At 41.1% G+C, this 21,910-nt stretch overlaps 1 protein-coding gene across 1 annotated transcript in view; it reads left to right on the forward strand.

Moving 5' to 3' along the window:
- The window catches only part of LOC147732599 (contactin-associated protein-like 5), an 864,951-nt gene that overhangs the window by 397,861 nt on the left and 445,180 nt on the right, over positions 1-21,910 (forward strand). Inside the window, exon 10 of the mRNA XM_086954286.1 lies at positions 13,883-14,083. Within this exon, the coding sequence (XP_086810412.1) occupies positions 13,883-14,083 (201 nt within the window). The remainder of the gene's footprint in view (positions 1-13,882; positions 14,084-21,910) is intronic.

The raw sequence follows: 21,910 nt of genomic DNA on the forward strand, positions 1-21,910 counted from the left end.
GGCATGGTGAGCAAAAGAAGGATTAATTTAACCCAGATCTCTTGACCGGGGTGAATCTTTGATTTGTTCTGCTTTCTGTCCATCATTTGTGTGTCTTTCACTTTCTAAAGTGGCATTTCTAAAACAGTAATGTTAAATCTAACTTTACCATTAAAGAGGTTTTATCAATACCATTGCAAAGAAATGAAACATGATGCAGCTATTCCTTTCTAATTGGGTATTACAGCTTACAAGTGTGTTAAGAAATTCCCAAAGCTCGTTTATGACACGAGTATGTCTCACAGTAGTGAAAAACTAATTTAGCTGTTTTTTATTACCAGGATATGTAAAACTTTAAAACTTAAAAGTTCATGTCCTACCTTTTAGTTACACAGCACCCTGCTTTTAGTGCTACTAGGGGACTACCTTAGGGGTGAATTATGTGTCATATAAGGCGATTTTAAGGAGTGCTTAATTTGTAGAAAAAATAAGCGACAGGGGTCTCATCAGAAGACCACTACAGCTTGCACCACACATTGCCACAGCCATGATGCCAATGATAGTAACACCGCAACTACTAACCATCACACTCCTATAATGTGAAAATGTGGACTATTCCAGGGCCCCAAAGCTATAAGAATGGCTTGGGCGGCAGGGAATAGTTATTTTAAAAGTATAATGAATTAATAATTGAATATTGTTCTGTCGTCTCTGAATTAGCAAGACAGTGCCACCTTGTGGCAGACTGTCACAAGAGCTGGTGTTGACAACCACCAGATCAAATTAAGCACTGATTTTAACCCCTTGCGTGCTGCCGTCGGCCATTGGCCGACAGGAGCACTACCTTGCGAGTGCTGCCGTCGGCCAACGGTCGACACAGCTCCTCACACCTAATAGAATGCCCACACTGCGGCAGAAAAACCGCCACGGTTAAGGTATTAAGGTTTGGCAAGTGGATTTAAATGCCAAGTTGTAGTGGCATTAAACTGCGCACACTGGCCATGCAAGTTTGAAAGGTGGAGAGTGTGTACTCCATGAGAAATCACGATTGTACTTGTTTGGATTAATATCCGTTCTTTCAAATCTTCATACAAAGGACAGAAGTATTTCAGGTTTCAGTGTGACATCTTTATTATTTTTTAGTGAGACATGGACAGCCGACACGTGTTTCGCCCCCTATTGGCGAGTTGCGCCGGGGCTTTCTCAAGGCTATTTCCACATATACAGCGTATATTATTATTGTTTCCAATTTTGACAAAATCCAAGAGACAAAAGTTTCAATACTCGAGGAGCAAAAGTTCTGTAAGTTTTTAAAGCTGACGGGTGCAGTTTGGTCCCTGCTCCCAGTTCTCAATCTGCGGGTTGGTCTATGGGTTGTATCCCAGGTCCTGGCTGGAAAGCTTTCTCTTGGGACGATCACAACCGTCAAGTTGGGCTCCCATTACTCGATCTCTAGGGAGCTCACTAAGGGGGTCCCTCAGGGCTCATGCCTAAGCCCCACACTTTTTAATGTGTATGTGGCCCCCTTGGCGGATATTGTAAGAGAATATGGGTTCACCCCAGTATCGTATGCTGACGATACCCTGCTTTTGTTTCCCTTCCATACCATGACACCGGCAATTAAACATGCATTTGCCACCGGTATGAGAGCAGTATCTGACTGGATGACCTCCAATTGCTTACAATGTAATGTGAGCAAGACGGAGGCCGTGCTTTTTGGAGAAGCCCCCCTCCTACGGTCGCCTGAGTGGTGGCCCACGGATTTAGAAGCTGCTCCCTGCCCTAAGCAGATAGTGAAAAATCTGGGAGTGCGGCTTGACCAAGCATTATTACTAAAGGAACATGTGAATCTGGTGGCGGGAACCTGCTTCAGGACTATTGGGCTCCTGAGGCGTGTGTTCCCATTCCTGGATGATTGCTATAGGAAAACACTGGTTCAAACATTGGTCGTCAGTAGATTGGACAACTGCAACGGACTGCTCCTCTCAGCCAACGAGGAGCAATTGAGCCGTTTGCAGGTGGTCCAGAATACGGCGGCCAGATTAGTCCTTGACACTCCTAAAAGGTCCCCGTCCAGCCCTCTTCTGTAGAAGCTCCACTGGCTGCCCATCTGCCAGAGAATTGAGTTTAAAGTCTGTTGTGTAATTCACAGATGCCTCTGTGGATCTGGTCCTAAATATTTGGCTGAATTATTTCAGCCTTATATTCCAACCCGCTCCTTACGATCTAGCAATTTATTATTGCTGCAGATTCCACCGATTAAGAAGGCAAAACAAGGAGGTCATGCATTGTCTTATAAGGGCCCCACTCTCTGGAACACTCTGCCCCTAACCTTAAGACAAATCACCAATCTTCATGCCTTCAAGAAATCCTTGAAAACTCATCTGTTTCCGGCTGTGTAAGATCTAGGGCTCCTATGACTATGGTTTGATCTGGCATCTTGGAAGATCTTAAAAGCGCGGAGATACCTCTTGGGGTCGATTCCGACGCTATATAAGAAACAAAATAAATAAATAAATAAGCCTGTTCTTGATGAACAATGGTTTTAAGTACGCTATCTTTGAGATTTTGAAACCAGGACCGAGCTATAATATGTGTATAGGTGTATTTGGTTTATGATGATAACAGTAGCTCTTAGAGATCATGTGTGCTTCGTTAGCTCATGTGTTGACTTTGCTGAACTCCAATCTGAAACAACAGGAGTTCTTCATGTTAAATAGGACTATTGACCATTGTTTTATGTGTCAGGAGAACTCAAACTATCTGAATGAGCTGCCCTCTACAGATTGAGTTTAGGATAGACACTCCCACATATGTATCAAACATCCAAAAGCAAGTTACAGCCAACGGGAATGAAGTAAAGTTGACTACTGTGTATTTGCAACATGCCTTGTCACCAAGCTTCATACATTATGCCAGTATCGTATAGCATGGATTGCTCAACGTGACATACGTGGTGCCACCCCAGTCCTTTGGTTTCTTAGTGTGACTTGCAGTTTGCCATTTTGCGGTTTATTGTCTTGGCACAACTGCCTTAGATGTTGATGGTTAGCTTTAGTCTAGGCACTGTCAAGAATTATTTGGGTTCTTGTAATCATGATACAAAACATTGGATGCTAGTCCTTGTTCGTCATTGTTCAATTGACAACCTCCCACCATTACCTCTTCCTATCCCTATGTATGTCACTGAGATAAACCTTGATTCTTTGAAGGATGAGAAGCTATGGGTGGACTCCCAGGGAGGAGGGGACAGTCAAAGCATTTACTTCCTCGGCTCTGTTTTCTCCTTGCCTCTGAGAAATTTCTTGTGTGGCCAGCAATTATGGCCATGGCTACCAACAGAGCCTCTATTTTGTGACACATTAGCATCTGGAAGAAGAAATTACACCCCTTGTTCAAGCACCTTGGCAGCCAGACAGGGGTTAAGTTGATGGACCTCCAGTGGAGGGAATACAGAGCTGCTAAAAATACCTGGGGGCAGATTTACAATAACTGGCGCATCCCCAGAGATGTACCAGTTATTGTGCGCCATGCCGCCGCCACCATGGATGCACCGCATTTACAATGCGGCGCACCATGGGGCAAAACGGCACAGATGCGTGACGCATCTGTGCTGTAAAGGCGGCGCATTGCTGGAGTTGTGCTGTAAAGGCGACGCAGCTCCAGAAATGCTCTGGGGGGCCCTATTCTCACAATGCTGCGTCAATCCTTACGCCTGCTTCAAGCAGTTGCAGGGTTTTGACGCAGCATGGGACCAAAAGTGACTGGGTGAAATCGTGTAGATTTTACTCAGCCACTTTTAGGAGGCATTCCTGCACCGGAACGCCTCCCGCCCTGCGCAGGAACGCCTCCTTCTGGCGCAGGGCTTTACAACGTGACGCATCTCCCAGATGCGTCACGTTGCAAATACCCTGCACCGTGGCGCATCTTTTGCACCGCCTTTGCGTCACAAAAGTGATGTAACGGCGGCATAAAAGAGGCACAAGGGTGTTGTAAATCTGCCCCCTTGTGTTTTTTGCCACTATCCCTTAGCCTTCCAATATGGATTCCAACCGTTCTTTCTATAACAACTAGTGAAGCTACCCTTTCTATGCTAATCGTTCTTCTGTCATGCAGCTTTCAGTGCCACTATTGATAGCACTCTATTTGCCTCCCTTCCCAGCCCTGTGTTAGAAAACTATTCCTTGTATAGTTTTGCCTCTTTTGTTAGGATTGACTTCAGTCCGCCTTCTACCTCTCCAATCAAACGAGGTATCCCCGATTAAACGACCTAATCTTCTATTCTTTTTAAGTATTGCCATCTAGCTCTCATGTCTCTTCTTCAAAAACATAAAATATCTCATCATTTACCGAAGACACATAAATAGCGCAGCACGAAATTTGTAAAATTTACTTATGCACATTATGTTAAGTTTCTGAAAAATTAAATGATGTGAAACGAAAATGTGTAATTTTGCTTTTTTATTAGCGTGAAATGTGATCTCGTGTTGAACAATTATGTGAGGAGGCAATGCTCGCTAAAAAATATGACAAGAAATCACAGGTTCTGCTTCCAAGAGCCATTTGCGTTCTGTCTATTCATGTTCTGGTGTTCATGCGAGTTCAATTACACCATCTGGCGTAATGACAGTATTTCACACAAGGAGTGTTAAAAGACATTTTGGAAATTAATTAAATTACGCCAGCTTTGTGTCACAGGTCCCATACATGCCCATCAAAATCTTTTTGGAAATCCCTGTCTATTGGACGGTTTGAACTGAATTGCCCACGTTCAAAGTCTTGCTGTTGAACCCCAAACAAAGTCACAGTAACATTCACTGCAAAACACGATGGGACAGCAGTTTTATGTACTGGAAGAGGGTTTATTAGGCATTACTGCAAGTGTGGTCTCTTCCAACCCCTGGATATCACACCATGTCTTGTGGACAGGGTGGCTTCTTCTCTTGACCCCGGGATAGTCAAATGCCTTTCTCTGACCATGTTGCCTTTTCTCTCCTTTTATTTTAGGGTTAAATATGACGAGGCACATGAATCCAGGAAAAACTAATAGGAGAGTTCTGTTCTCCTGACTAACCCTTCTCAGATCACAGTCATTAAGCAGCTCTCCCTTCCTCCTATGTCTCACTTGCCTGAAAAGGACAGGGGAATGCAGCTCTCCCCTGTCTGTCTAGTGTGTTCTTGAGAACTGATAGGATGCAGCAGTATATATATGGAAGTAAGCGAATTAATCTCTCCTTCCTAGCTCTGCTCTTCTATTGCTCATCGCTGAGTAGTGTCCTGCCGTTTTCATAAACGGAATCCCTTACAATCTTCTTCCTGGATAACTAGGGTGTATTAATGATGCCATCACAAGACCCATTGGGATGACTTGATTGAGGAGTGCCGGTAGGAGCTGGTTTGTGACTCGATGTGGAAAAGCAGGCTACAGCCCCTGTCCCTGCTGCTGGGAGATGGGAGTATCTGGACCCATCTTCTCCATTGTCATTTTGTCAGTAAGGAACTGCTTGCCATCATCGTGAATGCTTCTGATGCGTTATTCATTTTCATGGCTGTAGTTTTCACCATACTAGATAATCAGAAATGCATTCACACATTTGAGTCCTGTGTGCTTAATCGAGTAAGCTTCATTTGGAGAAGTAGTACTTTACCAAATGCATGCTAAATCATTGAAAATTCTCCGTTATAACATTTGTCTTCCTAAAGGGTGATCCCCAAGGCTTAAAAAGTCAAGGTAGACTTAACCTCTTCGACGCGTCGGACGGACAGGGGCCATCCGAACCGCGCACACGTCATTTTTTTCAGCACCGCGGCGGAATGTCTGCCGTCGCGAAGAGGTTAAAAGGAACCTCAAGACACATCCTAATCCAGTTCTAAACTGTACCACATCCAGCCAATACCAGTAAATGTTCAACATGATATATAAGTAATAATTTATGACTAATACAGATATATTTTTAACTAGAAACAGCAATAGTTAGTCTGATTTTTTCTTAACATTCAAAGGATTTTTATCATGTAATACATGTTTAAGGCTGGCCTTCGCTAAAACTTTTGATTTAAAAAAATTGCAAATATATATGTGAATTACTGACAAAATATCGACTACCACAATATCAAGGTACAAAAATATCATGGCAAAAATATCGAAGTCAAGAATATCGACATCCAATTTACAACATGGTAAGTACAAAAATATCGAAAAAAAATATTGTCAAAAAATATCGTTGTTAAAAATATTGTGATTTTTAAATGTTAAATAATGTAAAGTAAAGTAAATAATACATATAATTAAAAGAAACATAGTTAAAAATATTTTAAAATGTTTAAAAATCCTAACTAATAAATATAATTTAAAAATAAAATAAACATATAAAATATATATATATATACTTACTTAATAATATTCATAAATAAATATTTTAATAACTTAAAAATGGTTACAAATATTTTATATATTATACATACATATATACACATACAACAATAATATAAATACAAATATAAAATATTTAAAACAAACAAAAAAATTACAAGATTTTTAATCTTTTTAAAATAAATTATACACTACATTAACTAAAACAGTAGTGAACATATTGGATAGCATAGGGAATAAAATTACTATTCCAACTCCAGAGTGCAACAGTAGGGAAAGTGTTGGATAGTGTAGGGGTTAAAATTACTATTCCAACTCCAGAGAGTGCAACAGTAGGGAAAGTGTTGGATAGCGTAGGGGTAAAAATTACTATTCCAACTCCAGAGAGTGCAACAGTAGGGAAAGTGTTGGATAGCGTAAGGGTAAAAATTACTATTCCCACTCCAGAGAGTGCAACAGTAGGGAAAGTGTTGGATAGCGAAAGGGTTACAATTAAGACCCCACTACGGAGAGTGCAACAGTAGGGAAAATGTTGGATAGCGTAAGGGTTAAAATTGCTATTCCAACTCCAGAAGGTGCAAAAGTAGAGAAAGGGTTGGATAGCACAGGGGTAAAAATTACTATTTCAACTCCAGAGAGTGCAACTAGAGGGAAAGGGTTGGAAAGCGTAGGGGTTAAAATTACTATTCTCACTCCAGAGAGTGTAACAGTAGGGAAATTGCTGGATAGCGTAGGGGTAAAAATAACTATTCCCTTTCCACTGACTGAAACAATAGGGAAATTGTTGGATAGTGTAGGGATAAAAATTACTATTCCCACTCCAGAGAGTGCAACAGTAGGGAAAATGCTGGATAGCGTAGGGGTAAAAATTACTATTCCAACTCCAGTGAATGCAACAGTAGGGAAAGTGTTGGATAGTGTAGGGATAAACATTACTAGTCCCACTCCAGAGAGTGCAACTGTAGGGAAAGTATTGGATGGCAAAGAGGTAAAACTTAATAGTCCCACTCCAATCAGTGCACAGTAGGGAAAGTGTTGGATAGCTTTGGGGTTACAATTACTATTCCCACTCCAGAGAGTACAACAGTAGGATAAGTGCTGGATAGCATAGGGGTAATAATTACTATTCCCACTCCAGTGACTGCAACAATAGGGAAAGTGTTGGATAGTGAATTGGTAAAAATTAATATTCCCACTTCAGAGAGTGCAAAAGTAGGGAAATTGTTGGATTGCCTAGGGGTAAAAATTACTTTTCCCACGCCAGAGAGTGCAACAGTAGGGAAACTGTTGGGTACCGTAGGGGTAAACACATACTATACCCAGTCCAGAGAGTATAACTGTAGGGAAAGTGTTGGATAGCAGAGGGTTAAAATTAACATGCTTATCAAATACATATTTTTAAAATTAAATAACGATGTAATAATTAATTAACAATAAAGTAATTATGAATACCAATAAATTGAAATTAATAATTAGTTTAATAACAATAAATTACTTCCCACCCTATTCCCCATAAATCCAAAACCCACTCCTAAAATGATTTATCATAATTAATATAATAAACAATTACTACATTCATAAAATATAATTACCAATTAATAATTAACTATCAGTAAATTAATTATCAATACAAATAATTAAACATTAATTATTACTTAAGTATAATAAATTACTTCCCACCCCATGCCCCTATAAACACACAACGCGCTCCTAAACTAAATTAACACAACTAATATATTTATCAATTAATAATATTAATTATCACTCAATAATTCATAATCAATACATTAATTATCAATACCCAAAAATAAAAATTATTAATTCAATTATTATAAATATTTTACTTCCCACCTTATTACCCTATGAACCCACAAACTGCTCCCCCAAAAAAGTGACACAAGTAATATAATTATCAATTATTCAATTAATAACAATTAATTACAAATTAATAATTAATACACAATACATTAATTATCAATACCAAAAATAAAAATTATTATTTATTTTTTTGTAATGAATTTATTAAGTAATCAATTAATACAAATGTATTGCGAATTGTTTATTGATTAACAATCAATAATTATCAATAGCAATAAGTAACAATAATAATTACTTACTTATAATTAAATTACTACCCACCCTATTCTCCCATAAACCCACAACCAGCTACGGAACTAAAATGCAAATTGTAATTAATAATTTCTAAAAAATATTATTTAATTTACTATAATTAAATTACTTCCCACCATATTACCCTATAAACCCACAACCCGCTACGGTACTAAAACACAAAAATTACTCTAAAAAAATTACTAACTTCTCAACATTTAATACATATGTTTAGAAAAAATACAAAACATAACAAATAATGTTGAACACAAAAATACAAAATACATACTCAAATACATAACACTATTAAAAGCATCGATATTATTAACAACTTTATTTTTGCAAACAATATTACTAACTTTGATATTAACAAGAACGATATTTCTTACCTTCAGGTCGATATTCTGGTCACCGATATTCTTGATGCCGATATTAATCCTTCTAATATTTCAAACTCAATATTTCTGTAGGTTGATAAAAAAACATGATATTATGTGTGTGCGCCCATATATGTAGGAGGTATTAGACCTGCCATCCTTGGTGTAGGTTTTTGCCTCAATCTCCAGTATTGTTGATGTTATGCTGCACATCATTGTTGCTGGTGTATTTACTCTTGGCACTTTAACACTTCTGATCAGTGCTAGAGTGCAAATGCTCCCTGCATATCTTGTAATTCTGATTGGTTTGTCTTGATTGGCATATTTGATTTACTGGTAGGTCCATTGTAAAGCTCACTGTGTGTGCCCATGGCCTGTAAATCAAATGCTACCATTGGGCCGGCAGCACTGATTGTGCCACCCACATGAGTAGCCTTGTAAACTTGTGTCAGACCTGCAACTGCAGTGTCTGTGAGTGCAGTTTTAAACTGCCATGTCGACCTGGCAAGTGCACCCACTTGCTAGGCTCTAACCTTCACTTTTATTACATTTAAGGCACTACTACAGTAGGTAGTTTCACTGTACCCCCATGGGTAGGGTGCAGTGTATGTGAAGCACAGGACATGTACTGGTGTGCTTTACATGCCAAGCTAGTGAAATACTGCCAAGTTTGTTTAGTCACTATTGCAAAGACTAGCTCTCCCATAGGCTATCATTTGAGGTGCATTGTAACATTTTACAAGTGTAACTGTCAATTGGGAACAGCTAAAGATTTGGAGTTTGGGCTCTCTCAGCTCGGGATTTTAGTGAAGATGGTTTTTAAACTATGTGGTTGCAAATGCCATTTTTAGAAAGTGGGTATTATCTTTTTTAAACATTTTGTGCTTCTGCCTGCCTGTGGAATCAATGTCTGTTTCTGACTGACAAGGGCTTGTTTGTGCATTCACTCTATACAGTCACACAAAGGGAGTTGAGGTATGTCCAGCATATCCTGATGACCCATTGCCAGGCAGATGGGCCTTTCTGAGCTACAGTAGTGGAAGGAGCTGTCAACTGCACCTGAATAGGGCTGTGCCTGGCCTTTCACAAAGCTGTCTCCACCCCACTCCCCCACACCCTCCCATAGTGTGTCTGGAGCCAAGATCAGGCGCAACTAGTACTTCTGCACTACAAAGATAACCATTTGAAGAATGACTACTTCAAGGGCCAAAAGGGGTATAAGTATTGGACCTAAAATCCCAGACTGTAAAACACATCTGGATCAAGAGGAACCTCTGCCAAGGAGAACAGCTGAAGAGCTGTGAGGAGGAGTTCTGCCCCACTGCTGTGTGTTGCTATGCTGGGTTGGCTGACAGTTGCTGTTACTGCTTTTGATAGGAAAAAGGACTGGGCTTTGCTTTCTATGCCACTTGTAAAGTTTACCCAAAGGCTTGTGTGTGCTTGCCTCCTGCTAAGAAGTCTCAGGGCCAGCAAAGACTTTACCTGCAGCATTCCTGAACTCCACTGCTGGGTGTTCTGACCTGCCAAGTGGTGCCAATTCCAGTTTGGGCCCTTGGAGTTAGATCCTGCTCCAAAAAAGTGCTTGAAACTATCAAAATTGACATATCTACCGTCCAGCTACCGTTTTTTCGACACAGCACCACCGTGCAGGAGAAATTCCTCTCATCACCACCGCGCGGCCAAAGAAATCGACGCAAAACCTCTCAGCAGCAGAAGAAGCCAGCACAGCCCGAGTTCAGCACACCGTGTCGCCCACGTCCAAAACTCCTGCACTGACTCAGAATCAGGCCCTGCTATGCCGCTGAAAGAATCAATGCATTGTGGGACCGTGGCTGAAGAAATAAACACAGTATCTGTTTGCTGCTGCTGCATCGAGCTCCAGCGCGTCTGGATATCCATGCATCTCACCTGAGTGCCAATTGGAGTACTTCTACTCCTGATAATAAAGGCTTGTAACCTTTTATGCTGACTCGAGTGCAACGCATGTTGGGCTACCTTGTGTTTGAATCTATGGGCGGATTCTCATCTGCCAATTGAAGGTGTGACTGTGGATATAATTTTGGAATTGTTTGCCCACCACTGCACTATCTTTCCCGGCAGCCTCTGAGGAAGAGGAAACTTGAACCGCTTCAGGCTCAAAGGGGAAGCTGTAGTTCTCTTGACCAGTCCCAATCCTTAAGCTCTGGAAAAGCCTGCTCGAGGAGTTTTAGCATGAATAACCTTATGTCCGACCCTTCTGATCCCTCTGGAATTCCCAGGACTCTCAGGTTGTGTCTACGGAGCCTGTTTTCCATCGCCTCGAACTTCCATTGAATGCCAACAACCTGAGAGCTTTGAGCATTAACTTTCGCCACAGGGACCTCGACCTCTGCTTCTGTAGAGACAATCCTGTCCTCCAAATTTGATACTCTATCTCCTGTGCTGGTGCAGGCCTTAGATAGTTTCCTTACAACCACCCTCATTTTTCTCTTAGCTGCCTGCGATTTGTGGCTTTCTTGGCGTGTCTCCTCTCTATGAGCTAGAATCTCTTGATGGATTGTCTCTAATAAAGATATCTGTGTTCTCTCAATGCTCGGGCTGTCCTGTATGATTACAGATGGCGGATGATCCCAGCTAAGTTCACATACGGGGTCTTTCTGGCCCTTAGTTGAGTCTATTAATGTCTTCCTTGCCGTTGCAGGGTGTTCTGATTCGAGATCACTTTCTGAATCCCCCAGGGAGCTGCAATCGCCCTCCTCATCCTCTTCCGACCATTCCAAGCCATCAGAGGCTGAGAAGAAAGCCTTGTTTTGAGCTGCATCGGTACCTGTCACACCAATTTCAAACATCTCTCCCCTATCTGATGACCCCGGCTCCTTATCGCTGACTACCAGGTTGTCTTTATTATTTTGCATCAGTACCTGTAGTTTAGCCTGTTTTATCTCTTGTCTAGGGTGCTCAGATGTAGTCCCGGTGGACACTGCTTGATCCTTGTTGAGGTTGCAGTGATCTTCCCCTTCTTTGAGCCTCTCAGGAGCCACAGCTTCATTAACTAATTTCGATTTAGTGCTCTCACAGCTCATTTTTGGTGGCGTTTCAGAAAGTTCTAAATCAACATCTGTTATTTTTTCGGGTAATTCAGGAGCCCCCCTTGCTGTCTCGAGCCTCTTCTCCTTACCGGCTTTTCTTAGCATTTCAGCTATTGAGACGGCCGCTTGGCGGGTCTGGGTTACTGGTTGCTTCTCCTTTGGGCTCTCCGGTGTTTGGTCTCCATTCACCTTGCCTGTGCCAACTTCCCGGGGGAGATTTTTCTTTTTTTGCGTTCGCTTTTGAACTGGCATTGATTTTAGGAGCCATTCCTGCCTCGTAGACAGCCCTGGACCTCCGTCGTCTAAACAGCCTTTCAGACGCTAACCGCTTCAGGCGTTCCACGCCTCTCTCGGACCTCGGCAGTGTTCTCCGAGTCGGGCTCCGCCCTCCCAGGAAGCCGCGACGTCTAGCATCAAGAGAGCCGAGAGAGAGAGCCAGCAGGGTATCCGCCAGTTCCCGCAGCACATGAATCGACGAGCCGCGACACGACAGCGCGGCTAACATCCCCTCCAAACAACACCTCCAGTTCACCAAATCCATGGGAATCGGCAGGAAAGGTGAGGGGCTGGTCGGGATTTCTCGATTGTCATCTGGGGTCCGTTTCGCTCATTCAGCCGGCAGCTTCATCTAGGCACCACTTCAGCTGCGTCTAGGCAGCCCCCATCTTGAGTCCTGTTTTAATTCCATTGGAGCTGGTAATGGGAATTACTGGTGTCATTGGGATTGCAAGTAATTTAGGAACACCACAACCTATGGTCACTGGGATTGCAAGTATTTTAGGAACACCACAACATATGGTTTGTCACCCAGATACTTCCTATGCTCAAAGCAGGAGAAATGTCTCAGTGATACCTGCAAAAGTAAACAGGAGAAAACGTGGCATAAATCTTTGCAGAAACACTGATTCCAGTTTGTCGTCCTCGTAGTAATTTACCCACCTCCGGAACCCAGGCTATAGCTAACTCTAATGATAGGAAATTATGGACCGAATAAGGGATCACTCTTAGTGCGTCAATAAGTATACCAGCTGCTGGAAAAGTCACTCTTCCAAGAGTCTGTTAAGATGTGATGTGATGTGATAGGGTTCTTGTATAGCGCACTACCACTCCGAGGAGTATCTTGGCGCTGAAACTTCCTGTATCTAGCATATGACCAAACTAGACCGTTCGAGAGGCTGAGAAAGGATCATATTAAGGTTTTACATACTGTGTCTGGCAGTGAGTTCCCATTTCATGAGAAAGCTGAACAGTTTACTGTTCTAGCAGACCTGTATAGAGAGGTCTGTCAGCTCAAATCCTGAGCTGCCCAATAGGGCTTTGGGGGGGTTCTTCCTAATATATGGGGGAAGTGTACGAGATCTGTTTTGGATTATCGAGGGGTAGGTCAAGCGCAATAAAGCATTTAGACAGGTGGAGAGGCAAATTGACGTTTTTGCTAATTGTTTACTGTTTTTGGATTGGGAGAACCAGTTTAGGGGAGGGGGTGGGGGGTTTTGTCAGGAAATTACATATTTAGTGAGGCCTAGTTTTGTACGGGGCAGGCCAAAGGTTTTTCATTGTGTAAGGTGCACCTGCTTCCAATAAAGCGGCCTTTATCACACCAAATTTGGAGTCTCTGGTCGGTGCTGTTGTCTCCCCCCTCCCCCGTTTGGCCCCAACACCTGAATTCCTAACACTGCAGACGAATTTTCACAGGTACTGTGGGTGACTTTCACAAAGAGAATCACTTGCTGGATCAGGGTTTTGTATCAAAAAAGTGTTTGTGTTTACCAAGACTTTAAGATTGCATGTTAAGATAGACATATTTACTTGTGAAGGTAGGACTGTTTTGAAGCACCGCACCCCTTAACTTCAATGATTTTAAACCCGTCTTTCCCTTAGGCAAATACCATTGAAACAGGGCGTGAATATGTCTGCATCTGCACTCCACGGTTCTTACCATCACCTCTCTAATACGAGTACTTTCGCTTTTGCAGAGGATAAAATCTGGACCGTGGTGGGCCACAATAACACAGCGCTCACCAGTGTCCAAGGGTCTACCACCGAGCGCCCGTACTCCACGTCCTTCGACTACGGCAGCAGCAGGCAGCAGCTGGAGGCCATGATCAACAGCGCGGAGTACTGCGAGCAGGAAGTGGCCTATCACTGCCGGAGGTCACGGCTGCTCAACAGCCCCAGTAAGTAAACACTGCCATATTTTCTGGTAAAATTATATTTATTCTTCACCTGGCTTGTTGCCCCACGTGCACCTGGCTTGTAGCTCTAACCAGTGGCATGAAATGAACAGATTAAGTAGATGTCGACTCCCTGAGCTCGGTGGCAAACATACTGTCAGGTGTAATTATGTACTGAATCACATTTCTGACGCATGTTCCATCGTGAATATAAAATACCTGATTGACTTGAATAATACTTGGAAGACGTGCTGTGAAGGGGTAACGATTGGATTCGAGTATATATCAAGTGTCTATTTTCGATGTATTCTTGTGGTTTGTATAAATGCATAGCTAATCAGTGACATCTCTCGATCTGAAATTAAATTGAGGCATAAAGTGGGCCGCCTACACCATTTACACACACACGCACTATTGTGTAAAATGTTTAAATCTGACTTTTTATATGTGCATTTATCTTTCTATGTATATGTAGCTTATATACACCTGCATTCAAAGTCACAGTAAAACGTTTTAAACAAGCAGCACTGTTTTGCTGTGAAGATGCATGCACTAATTGCAATTTAATGTGTGTTGAAAGGTGCTGGCCAAGGTGCTGGCAAGGTGCAGTGTTTTTCTTCGGCTGCCTCCCAGCATTGTGGGTGGCCTTGTCTTGCTTGGTAAATCTGTCTTTAGTATTGCGTTGCTGCTATGAGACGATGCATGACGCAAAGGCAGCGCACTGCTATGCTTAATCTGCATCTAAATGAAATTATATCTAAAGAGGCCTCTGTTGACGCAAATATAAAGGCACAACTTCTTCCGTTCTAACTCAACTGCTCAAGAACAAACAGCCTGATTCATCAACGACCCGTTTTGCGAGTCTTTAATAGCGATTCATAAGGAATCGCTATTACAGGCTCGCAAAATGGGATTCATGTAGTAATCGCAAAAAAAAATGTGATTCCTACATATTCCTTATTTGCGATTAGCAAATTGCTAATCGCAAATAAGGAATAACTCCCCATTCATTCCTATGGGCCAAAATGCCCATAGGAATGAATGGGGAGTATTCCTTCTTTGCGATTAGCAATTTGCTAATCGCAAATAAGATAGCGATTTAAAGGGTGCCAGGGGTGTCCAAAGGACACCCTGTAGCACCCCTTAAATTGAAATTTAAACAGGTGTTGGGCACACACAGGACATGTGTGTGTGCAACATGCAACTTAGAAAAATGCTTTTAAAAGCATTTTTCTAAGTTTTCGCTATTTACCACGAGTTTTGACCTCGCGGTAAATAGCGGGCCGAAATTGCGAATTCGCTATTTAAAAATGGATGATGAATTGCATTTAAGGAATCTCAAGTAGAGATTCCTTAAATGTAATTCCTCGCAAAATAGCGAAATCGCTATTACCGATTTTTGCATTTGGGATGATGAATCCCAAATGCAAAAATCGCACTCGCAAAGGGCCAGATTCTCAGAATCTGGCCCTTTGCGAGCGCAATTCAGCTTGATGTATCAGGCTGAAAGATTCCTCACCTTTTTTTAAAACCTTCCTGTTGAAAAGATGCCAGTAGGTGTTAATTTTATGAAGGAAAACACAATAACAAGTCAGAATGCACACATTTTGAAACAGAAGGGTGTGATACTTGACCGACTCGCCTCACACCTGATACAAATGGAGAGCCAGTAAAAGTTACAAATTGCTGGGTCGCAGTGAAAACTGAGAATTGACATGTAAAATTGAAAAGACTTCAAAACGTTATAGTTTGGAAACCTGCTACATTTAGCTGAGTGAAAAACAACTGCTAAAAATAATTATCGGTCATTAACTCTAAAGTAAATGAGAGGGCACACACTTTGAAAAAGTACGGTGCACTGAATATTAAAACCTTATATTTGGGTTTGGCGTAGTGTGGCTATGACGGTAACAGTAGCAATGAGTGGGTAGGTGAAGAGAAGTATTGGCGAGTGGGAAGGGGAAGTCAGGGAGAAGAGACGAAATAGGGCATTGAGGGTTGGGCAACATAAACGAATGAAATGACTCAAAAGAAGTAGAGAAATACAATTTCACGGCACAGCAGCCAAACATGTCAATAGCTAGCCATTAATCCATTGGATCATTGATAGAGTGATGTACAAATTGAAGTGCTCACTAAGGTTTGGCATGTATGCACATTGACTACTCCATCTGTCTCAAAATTCAACTCAACAGCGAAAGCCTGGAAACATTTGCCTTCAACAATCCATCCTGGTACAGCAACCCTTAGCGTGCCCACTTAGGCTTGCATGATTGTGGCTGGATGGTAAATCCGCATCTGAATATCTTGTTACTGTGTGGAAACACCATGCCATCACTTTGTAATTCTTAGTTAAATTCCATAGAATGGGGAATTACCATTTGGGAGTAGGTTCATAAGTAGTAAATCCACAATGAATTCCCAATTCATGCATTTGCCACCTGGTGTGAGGTGAATCAGACAAGATGCAATGACATGTCAATGTAAGGCAGTGCTTCTTTTTACCAATTCCCTTCTTGTATGGGCATTGGCAGCAACCAACTGGGTAGGACCCGCCATATAGGTTCTTTCAGTCGGATCCTTTGATGGATAGGGGCAATTCAGACTGGCAAGATTTTATACTGCTGTGGATTGAAAGAAACCTAATGAAAGTCTGTTACCACTCTCTCTGTTAATGAGATAGTCCAGGACAAAAGAATTTTGGTGAATCTGTATAGTCCTGTAGCCGAGTTCAGCTGGCTGCTTATCTTGCACGTTTTATAGTGTTTTCAGTAGCACTGCTTCAGAAATACAAGAGTGATTGATGAGGAAATGCCTCAGTTTCCCCTCAATGGAGATCAGGTTTCCGTCCCCCAAACCCCCCAAAAAACTCTTGGAGCAAGGCATGCTTCATCAGAAGGGATGTCTAGCCCCACGTGTTTCATCCAGTAGGGCGACACTCAGTATAATAAAGGTAAATTATTTATATCTGACATATAAAGTATTCAGTAGAAATCCTTATGAAAAGTTTTACCGTTCAAATTTCCAACAGGATGTTGAGGCGAGACGCACAAGGGGGAACTTCGTTCCACTGGGAAAGTTTGGCCCTATACCTTTTCCCTGTAAATCCTAGAAGCATTCTGGAAAATGTGTTCCTATATTTAGATGATGGGCAGGTACGAATGAGCTCCCTGAACGGAAGAATTCATATGTTATAAAAATAGGCTACAACAAATAAAAAACAAGACTCCCAAGGCAACGTTTTTACCACACATTTATGGTGTTGACTCAAAGCAGGTGTGTCAATGTTGAGGAGCAAGCGAAAGAGAGCAAACATGCATTCTTAAACAGTTCCACAGGCTGTGACATACAGTATTAGCAAGTGGAATAGCAGAAAATGACAGTGAATACACAGTGTTTGAAAACAATGTCAAAAATCACCTGCCGGTTTTTCAGGAAGTGGGTATTAAATTAGTTTCATTTATTTTGTTTATTTTGGAACTAGAAGGTACTCCTTAATATTCTGTTTCAATGATAGATGTCAGCCAAAATCCAGCACGAGTTTATTTCGCGTCTTTATAACTTCAGATAGATTAATGTGCATAATCAAATGTTAAAATTACAAGTTTCTCAGAAAAATAACATTATTATTAGATATTCATGCAAATAGCACAACATTCAGATGTGTGCAAACTGCGACACATCTCAAGATATGCCTATTGTAATTTTATCCTACTTACTAACCAGAGCTTTACCGGGGTTTTCCTGCCTTAAACGTGTGAGCAAACAGCAAAGGGTTCGTAATTTGCACTTGTGAAATTCAGGCCAAATGGAATTTCGAATTCGGATGCAAGTGTGGGAAGTAATATCAGAGTCGCATGTTTAAAGTAGGGCGTAATTAAGAAGCATGACCCGCTGCTGAGTAATCAACAAGTAGATGACTAAAGGAGCATTACTGGTACTATAATTAATGAAACAAGTTCGAAATAAATAGGAGTGTCCATGACACACACCTAAAGGAGAGGGTGAGGTGCATGACTTCATAAAGGCAACAGAGGAGAACAAATGCGTACATTTTTCACAAAAATATGCAAGCGAGAAAATATGTATTTTTGCCATTTAGAAATTGAGTGATTGCTAAATTAAAGACAGAATAGGACTTTGAAAAAAACATATAATAATGTAAAAGTAATAGTCTAATATTATTGGCCATGCATATCAAGCATGAGAAAGACATCAACCTCGGTTAGCCTGATGTGACAAAAGTGCAATTGAAGGTTCAAAGGTAAGAGTTAGGGAAGAAAAGAGGAAAGTATAAGGCACGAAAAGTAACAGAAGAAAGTATGTGAACGATTCGTGAGTTGATATATGTTTAGGTAAAACAAAGATTAAATTAAAGATCGATTTTAGAAGACCATCTGGCACAAGGTACTCAATACATATTGGAGAATCACAACATGAAGGAAGTGAAATTGACAACGAATAAAATTATCAGAATAAGAAAGGTAGGGCACCTGTACAGACTAACGAGGATAATTTGCCAGTGTAGGCATGCTACGACCAACCACGGTACCATTAAAATGAGAAGATGGTGGTAAACATGAAAATCCAATCAGTTTATGATTACAGTTAAGCCTCAGAGTCTCTGCCCAAATAAATATTACTAGTGACAAAAAGCAGAATAGAAAATAGGCAATGTTCTCTTCTTTCGATACTTAACGAGCTTGCCCTGCAGATTGGTAAATAATTAAAGTTGCCAACTTAAAAAATATGTTATTGAGAAAGAGAGAGAAGTAAGGTGCAAAACATGGAGCAGGCATGAGCAATATTACTCCAGGAAGGTCTTGGTATTTGGATAACTGCTTATTACGTTAATCCTCTCTATTTAGCAGAATGTAAAAACCCAGAAAATCAGGTGTATGGAGTATCATAATTATATTTATAGCATCCGCATTTTTTATGTATGGAAGGAAAGGCTTTGACTGTACTTTAGAAGACATATAGGAAAAGCCTTGAAGGTGAATCATAAAAATGAAGAGACTACCTGAAAAAAGGGCTAATATTAGTTCATGCATTGGGTTTGATGCTGTGCAAGTGAATAATTTTTTTTGTCTATCTGACAGCTGTGCTCTAACACAATGCTGCATTTTCATTGGCTCTAGCCGATTGAAATCAACCCAGGAGATGTATGGCTTGGACCAGAGACCAGTGCCGTACTGGGAACCACAACCGGCCCCGGCAAAGTGCTCGGCCGGCCCCCCTCCCCACTTGGGGGGGTTGGAGGGGCCGCCGAGCACTTCTCCGGCCGATTTTGGTACAGGGCCGTTTTTGCAGCTATGCTGCAAAAACGGTCCTGTAACAAAAACGGCCCCTAGGGGCCCAAAACCTGCCCCCACCCGTCCGGCGCACCCGGGGATTGCCCGGTGCCCGCATTGGCCAGTCCGGCCCTGCCTGAGACAGCCTTATTACAGTATCAATCCAAATAACACTGTTCCTTCTTCCCCTAACAGCTGCCTGTGAACCTCACAGAGTTCTAAATTAGAACTAGAATGCTCACCTATCCTTCAGGATTTACCTGCGCTTGGAGACATGCTTTTGGAGAAGGCACCTTCAGAAACACTAGCTTTTATCTCTGCAGAAGTCCCAATACATTTCTTATCCCTGCTGCTAACAATTCCTGAATGAAACGAGTCCCCAAAGACATTCCTTTCCACTACTGTGCTATATATGTAGAATGTTTTAAGTCTAAGAAACACTTTGATGCTTATTATATACATTAATTATATATTTAATACACATTTAAGTTAATGTGTTTCAGCATTTTTTTAAATTAATTCTAGGTTTAACATAAATATCTAAAATTATTTTTTCATTAATATTTTATATGAAAACGTGTAATATATTTTTTAAAGAATAATAAACATTACTCATTTGTCCTATTCATTTCCTTTAGGAAATCGACATCACAGTGGGAAAAGTCTTTGCCTACACCTGATAAGTTATGATTAGTAAATTTAGACTTATCCATACTGGTTGAGGATGTGCTACTTTCGGGTGGGAAAATGGGTGGGAAAATGTAATCCTGCATCTAGGCTTAGCTTTATACTCGAAAGGGAGTAGTATAAGAGTGTAAAGTAACTAATAGTTGCAGTAGTAGATTTAACAAGTACACGTAAATATACTTTTGAGAAGAGGGAGCACTCAAGGGCGGATTACGATGTCGGGCGGAAAGCCTGCAACCGTGGTCTGAGGATTTACAACTGACGCGGTTGGTTTGCGGTCCGACAGCCTGATCACGATTTCGGCGGTCGGAACGTAAACCAGCCGGCCATTCTGAATCCATTTTGATCGGTGTTCAGAGTCTTCCGACCAGTCGGAACCGCACCGTAATCCCCTATGGACAGTGTTTCCACCATTGGGATTACGATGTCAGTTTCTCACAGCCATTCTGTGCCAGACTTTCCAACACTGAAAGGCTGTCAGAGTGTGACCTTGGGGTCCCCTAGCAGGGGCCCCTTGTCTCTATGGCCTACAGTTGGTGGACAAGGGGTACCTCGGGAACCCCCCTGTAAAACCCTGCACTGTGTGGTAGGCACCACCCGTCATCAGGTGGTAGAAACTGCCGACCGGAGGTCAGTCGGCCCCAAGAGCTTGACGGGGTCAGTTGGAGGCAACTCTGACTGACAACATAATAATCCCCTCAGTGTCTTTTCACATGCTTAAAGAAGACTCCTTCAGAAAACTTGCTGATATTAAAAACTGACAGCATCATGCTGAACCACTTTGATTACATACAGACTGCCCTACATAGAGATTCTGCTCTTCAAAAGGGTGGTTTTAAAAATGTGACATGTCCTCCCCTTTTACATCACATTGCCTTCAAAATGGTTTTTAAAAATGATATGCAAAGTTTTAAATTTGACCAGTAACTTGCTCCATTGCTTCTTAGAAAAAACCAGCTCCGCAGAAGAATAGTGTGCTTGTGATTATGTAATGGTTTACTGATAGAAATATATTTTTTTCCTCTATCCTAACAATATATCTAAGAAAGTATCACTAAGATTATGAGTGGTACACTAATAAAAGTTAGCAAAGAAAGACTATCAGTGTCAGACATTACCTCCCATCAAACGAAGATCTGGTGATTTTTGTCTAAAGCACGAACTCAGAAAATCCCAATTAAGATTTCCCATAAAACATCAATCATTTTCATTTTATTTCCACACAAAGATATGCTGCAAGGAAACATATTTCAGCAAATCATCTACGATGCTTTCAGTTGCTCATGGTAGTCCAGCATCATGATACTAATATTGTATATCATGAGATAAATATACTGTGTAATCAATATGAACATGAAAACCTACTACCCTAGCAGCCATAATAAAAACATTTTCAGTAGAATTTATACTATGTTTCATGGCTGAAAACAAGATTTTGTGTTTACTGGAATTCCCTGATGCACATCGTGTTTAAATTATCTCTATAAATATACATATGCAGAAGCTGGTGTGTTTGCATTACTGATGTGATTAGTTTATGATGCATATTGATTCAGTACAGCACGTATGTTAAGGCAATCATCTCAATTTCAGGAAATCTTAATCTGTGGGAAAATTAACATTAATTCACATGACTGAAGTGTAGTATTATATGCTTTAAAAAATATTCCACCCGAAAGACATTTACCAATAGTTACATTTACTGACTATCATTTTACCTTCTTTTGCTGAACATTTCCTTGAAAATTACAGTTTCTCTCTCTACTGCAGAAATGCTTCATCTTAAATAGTGTTATATAAATGTTGAACAACCTTCTTTTTTCCTGTAAAGTACTATAGGGCGCTTTCA

This window comes from Lissotriton vulgaris, chromosome 2_1 (genome assembly GCF_964263255.1).
Source record: "Lissotriton vulgaris chromosome 2_1, aLisVul1.2, whole genome shotgun sequence".
NCBI classification, from domain to species: Eukaryota; Metazoa; Chordata; class Amphibia; order Caudata; family Salamandridae; genus Lissotriton; species Lissotriton vulgaris.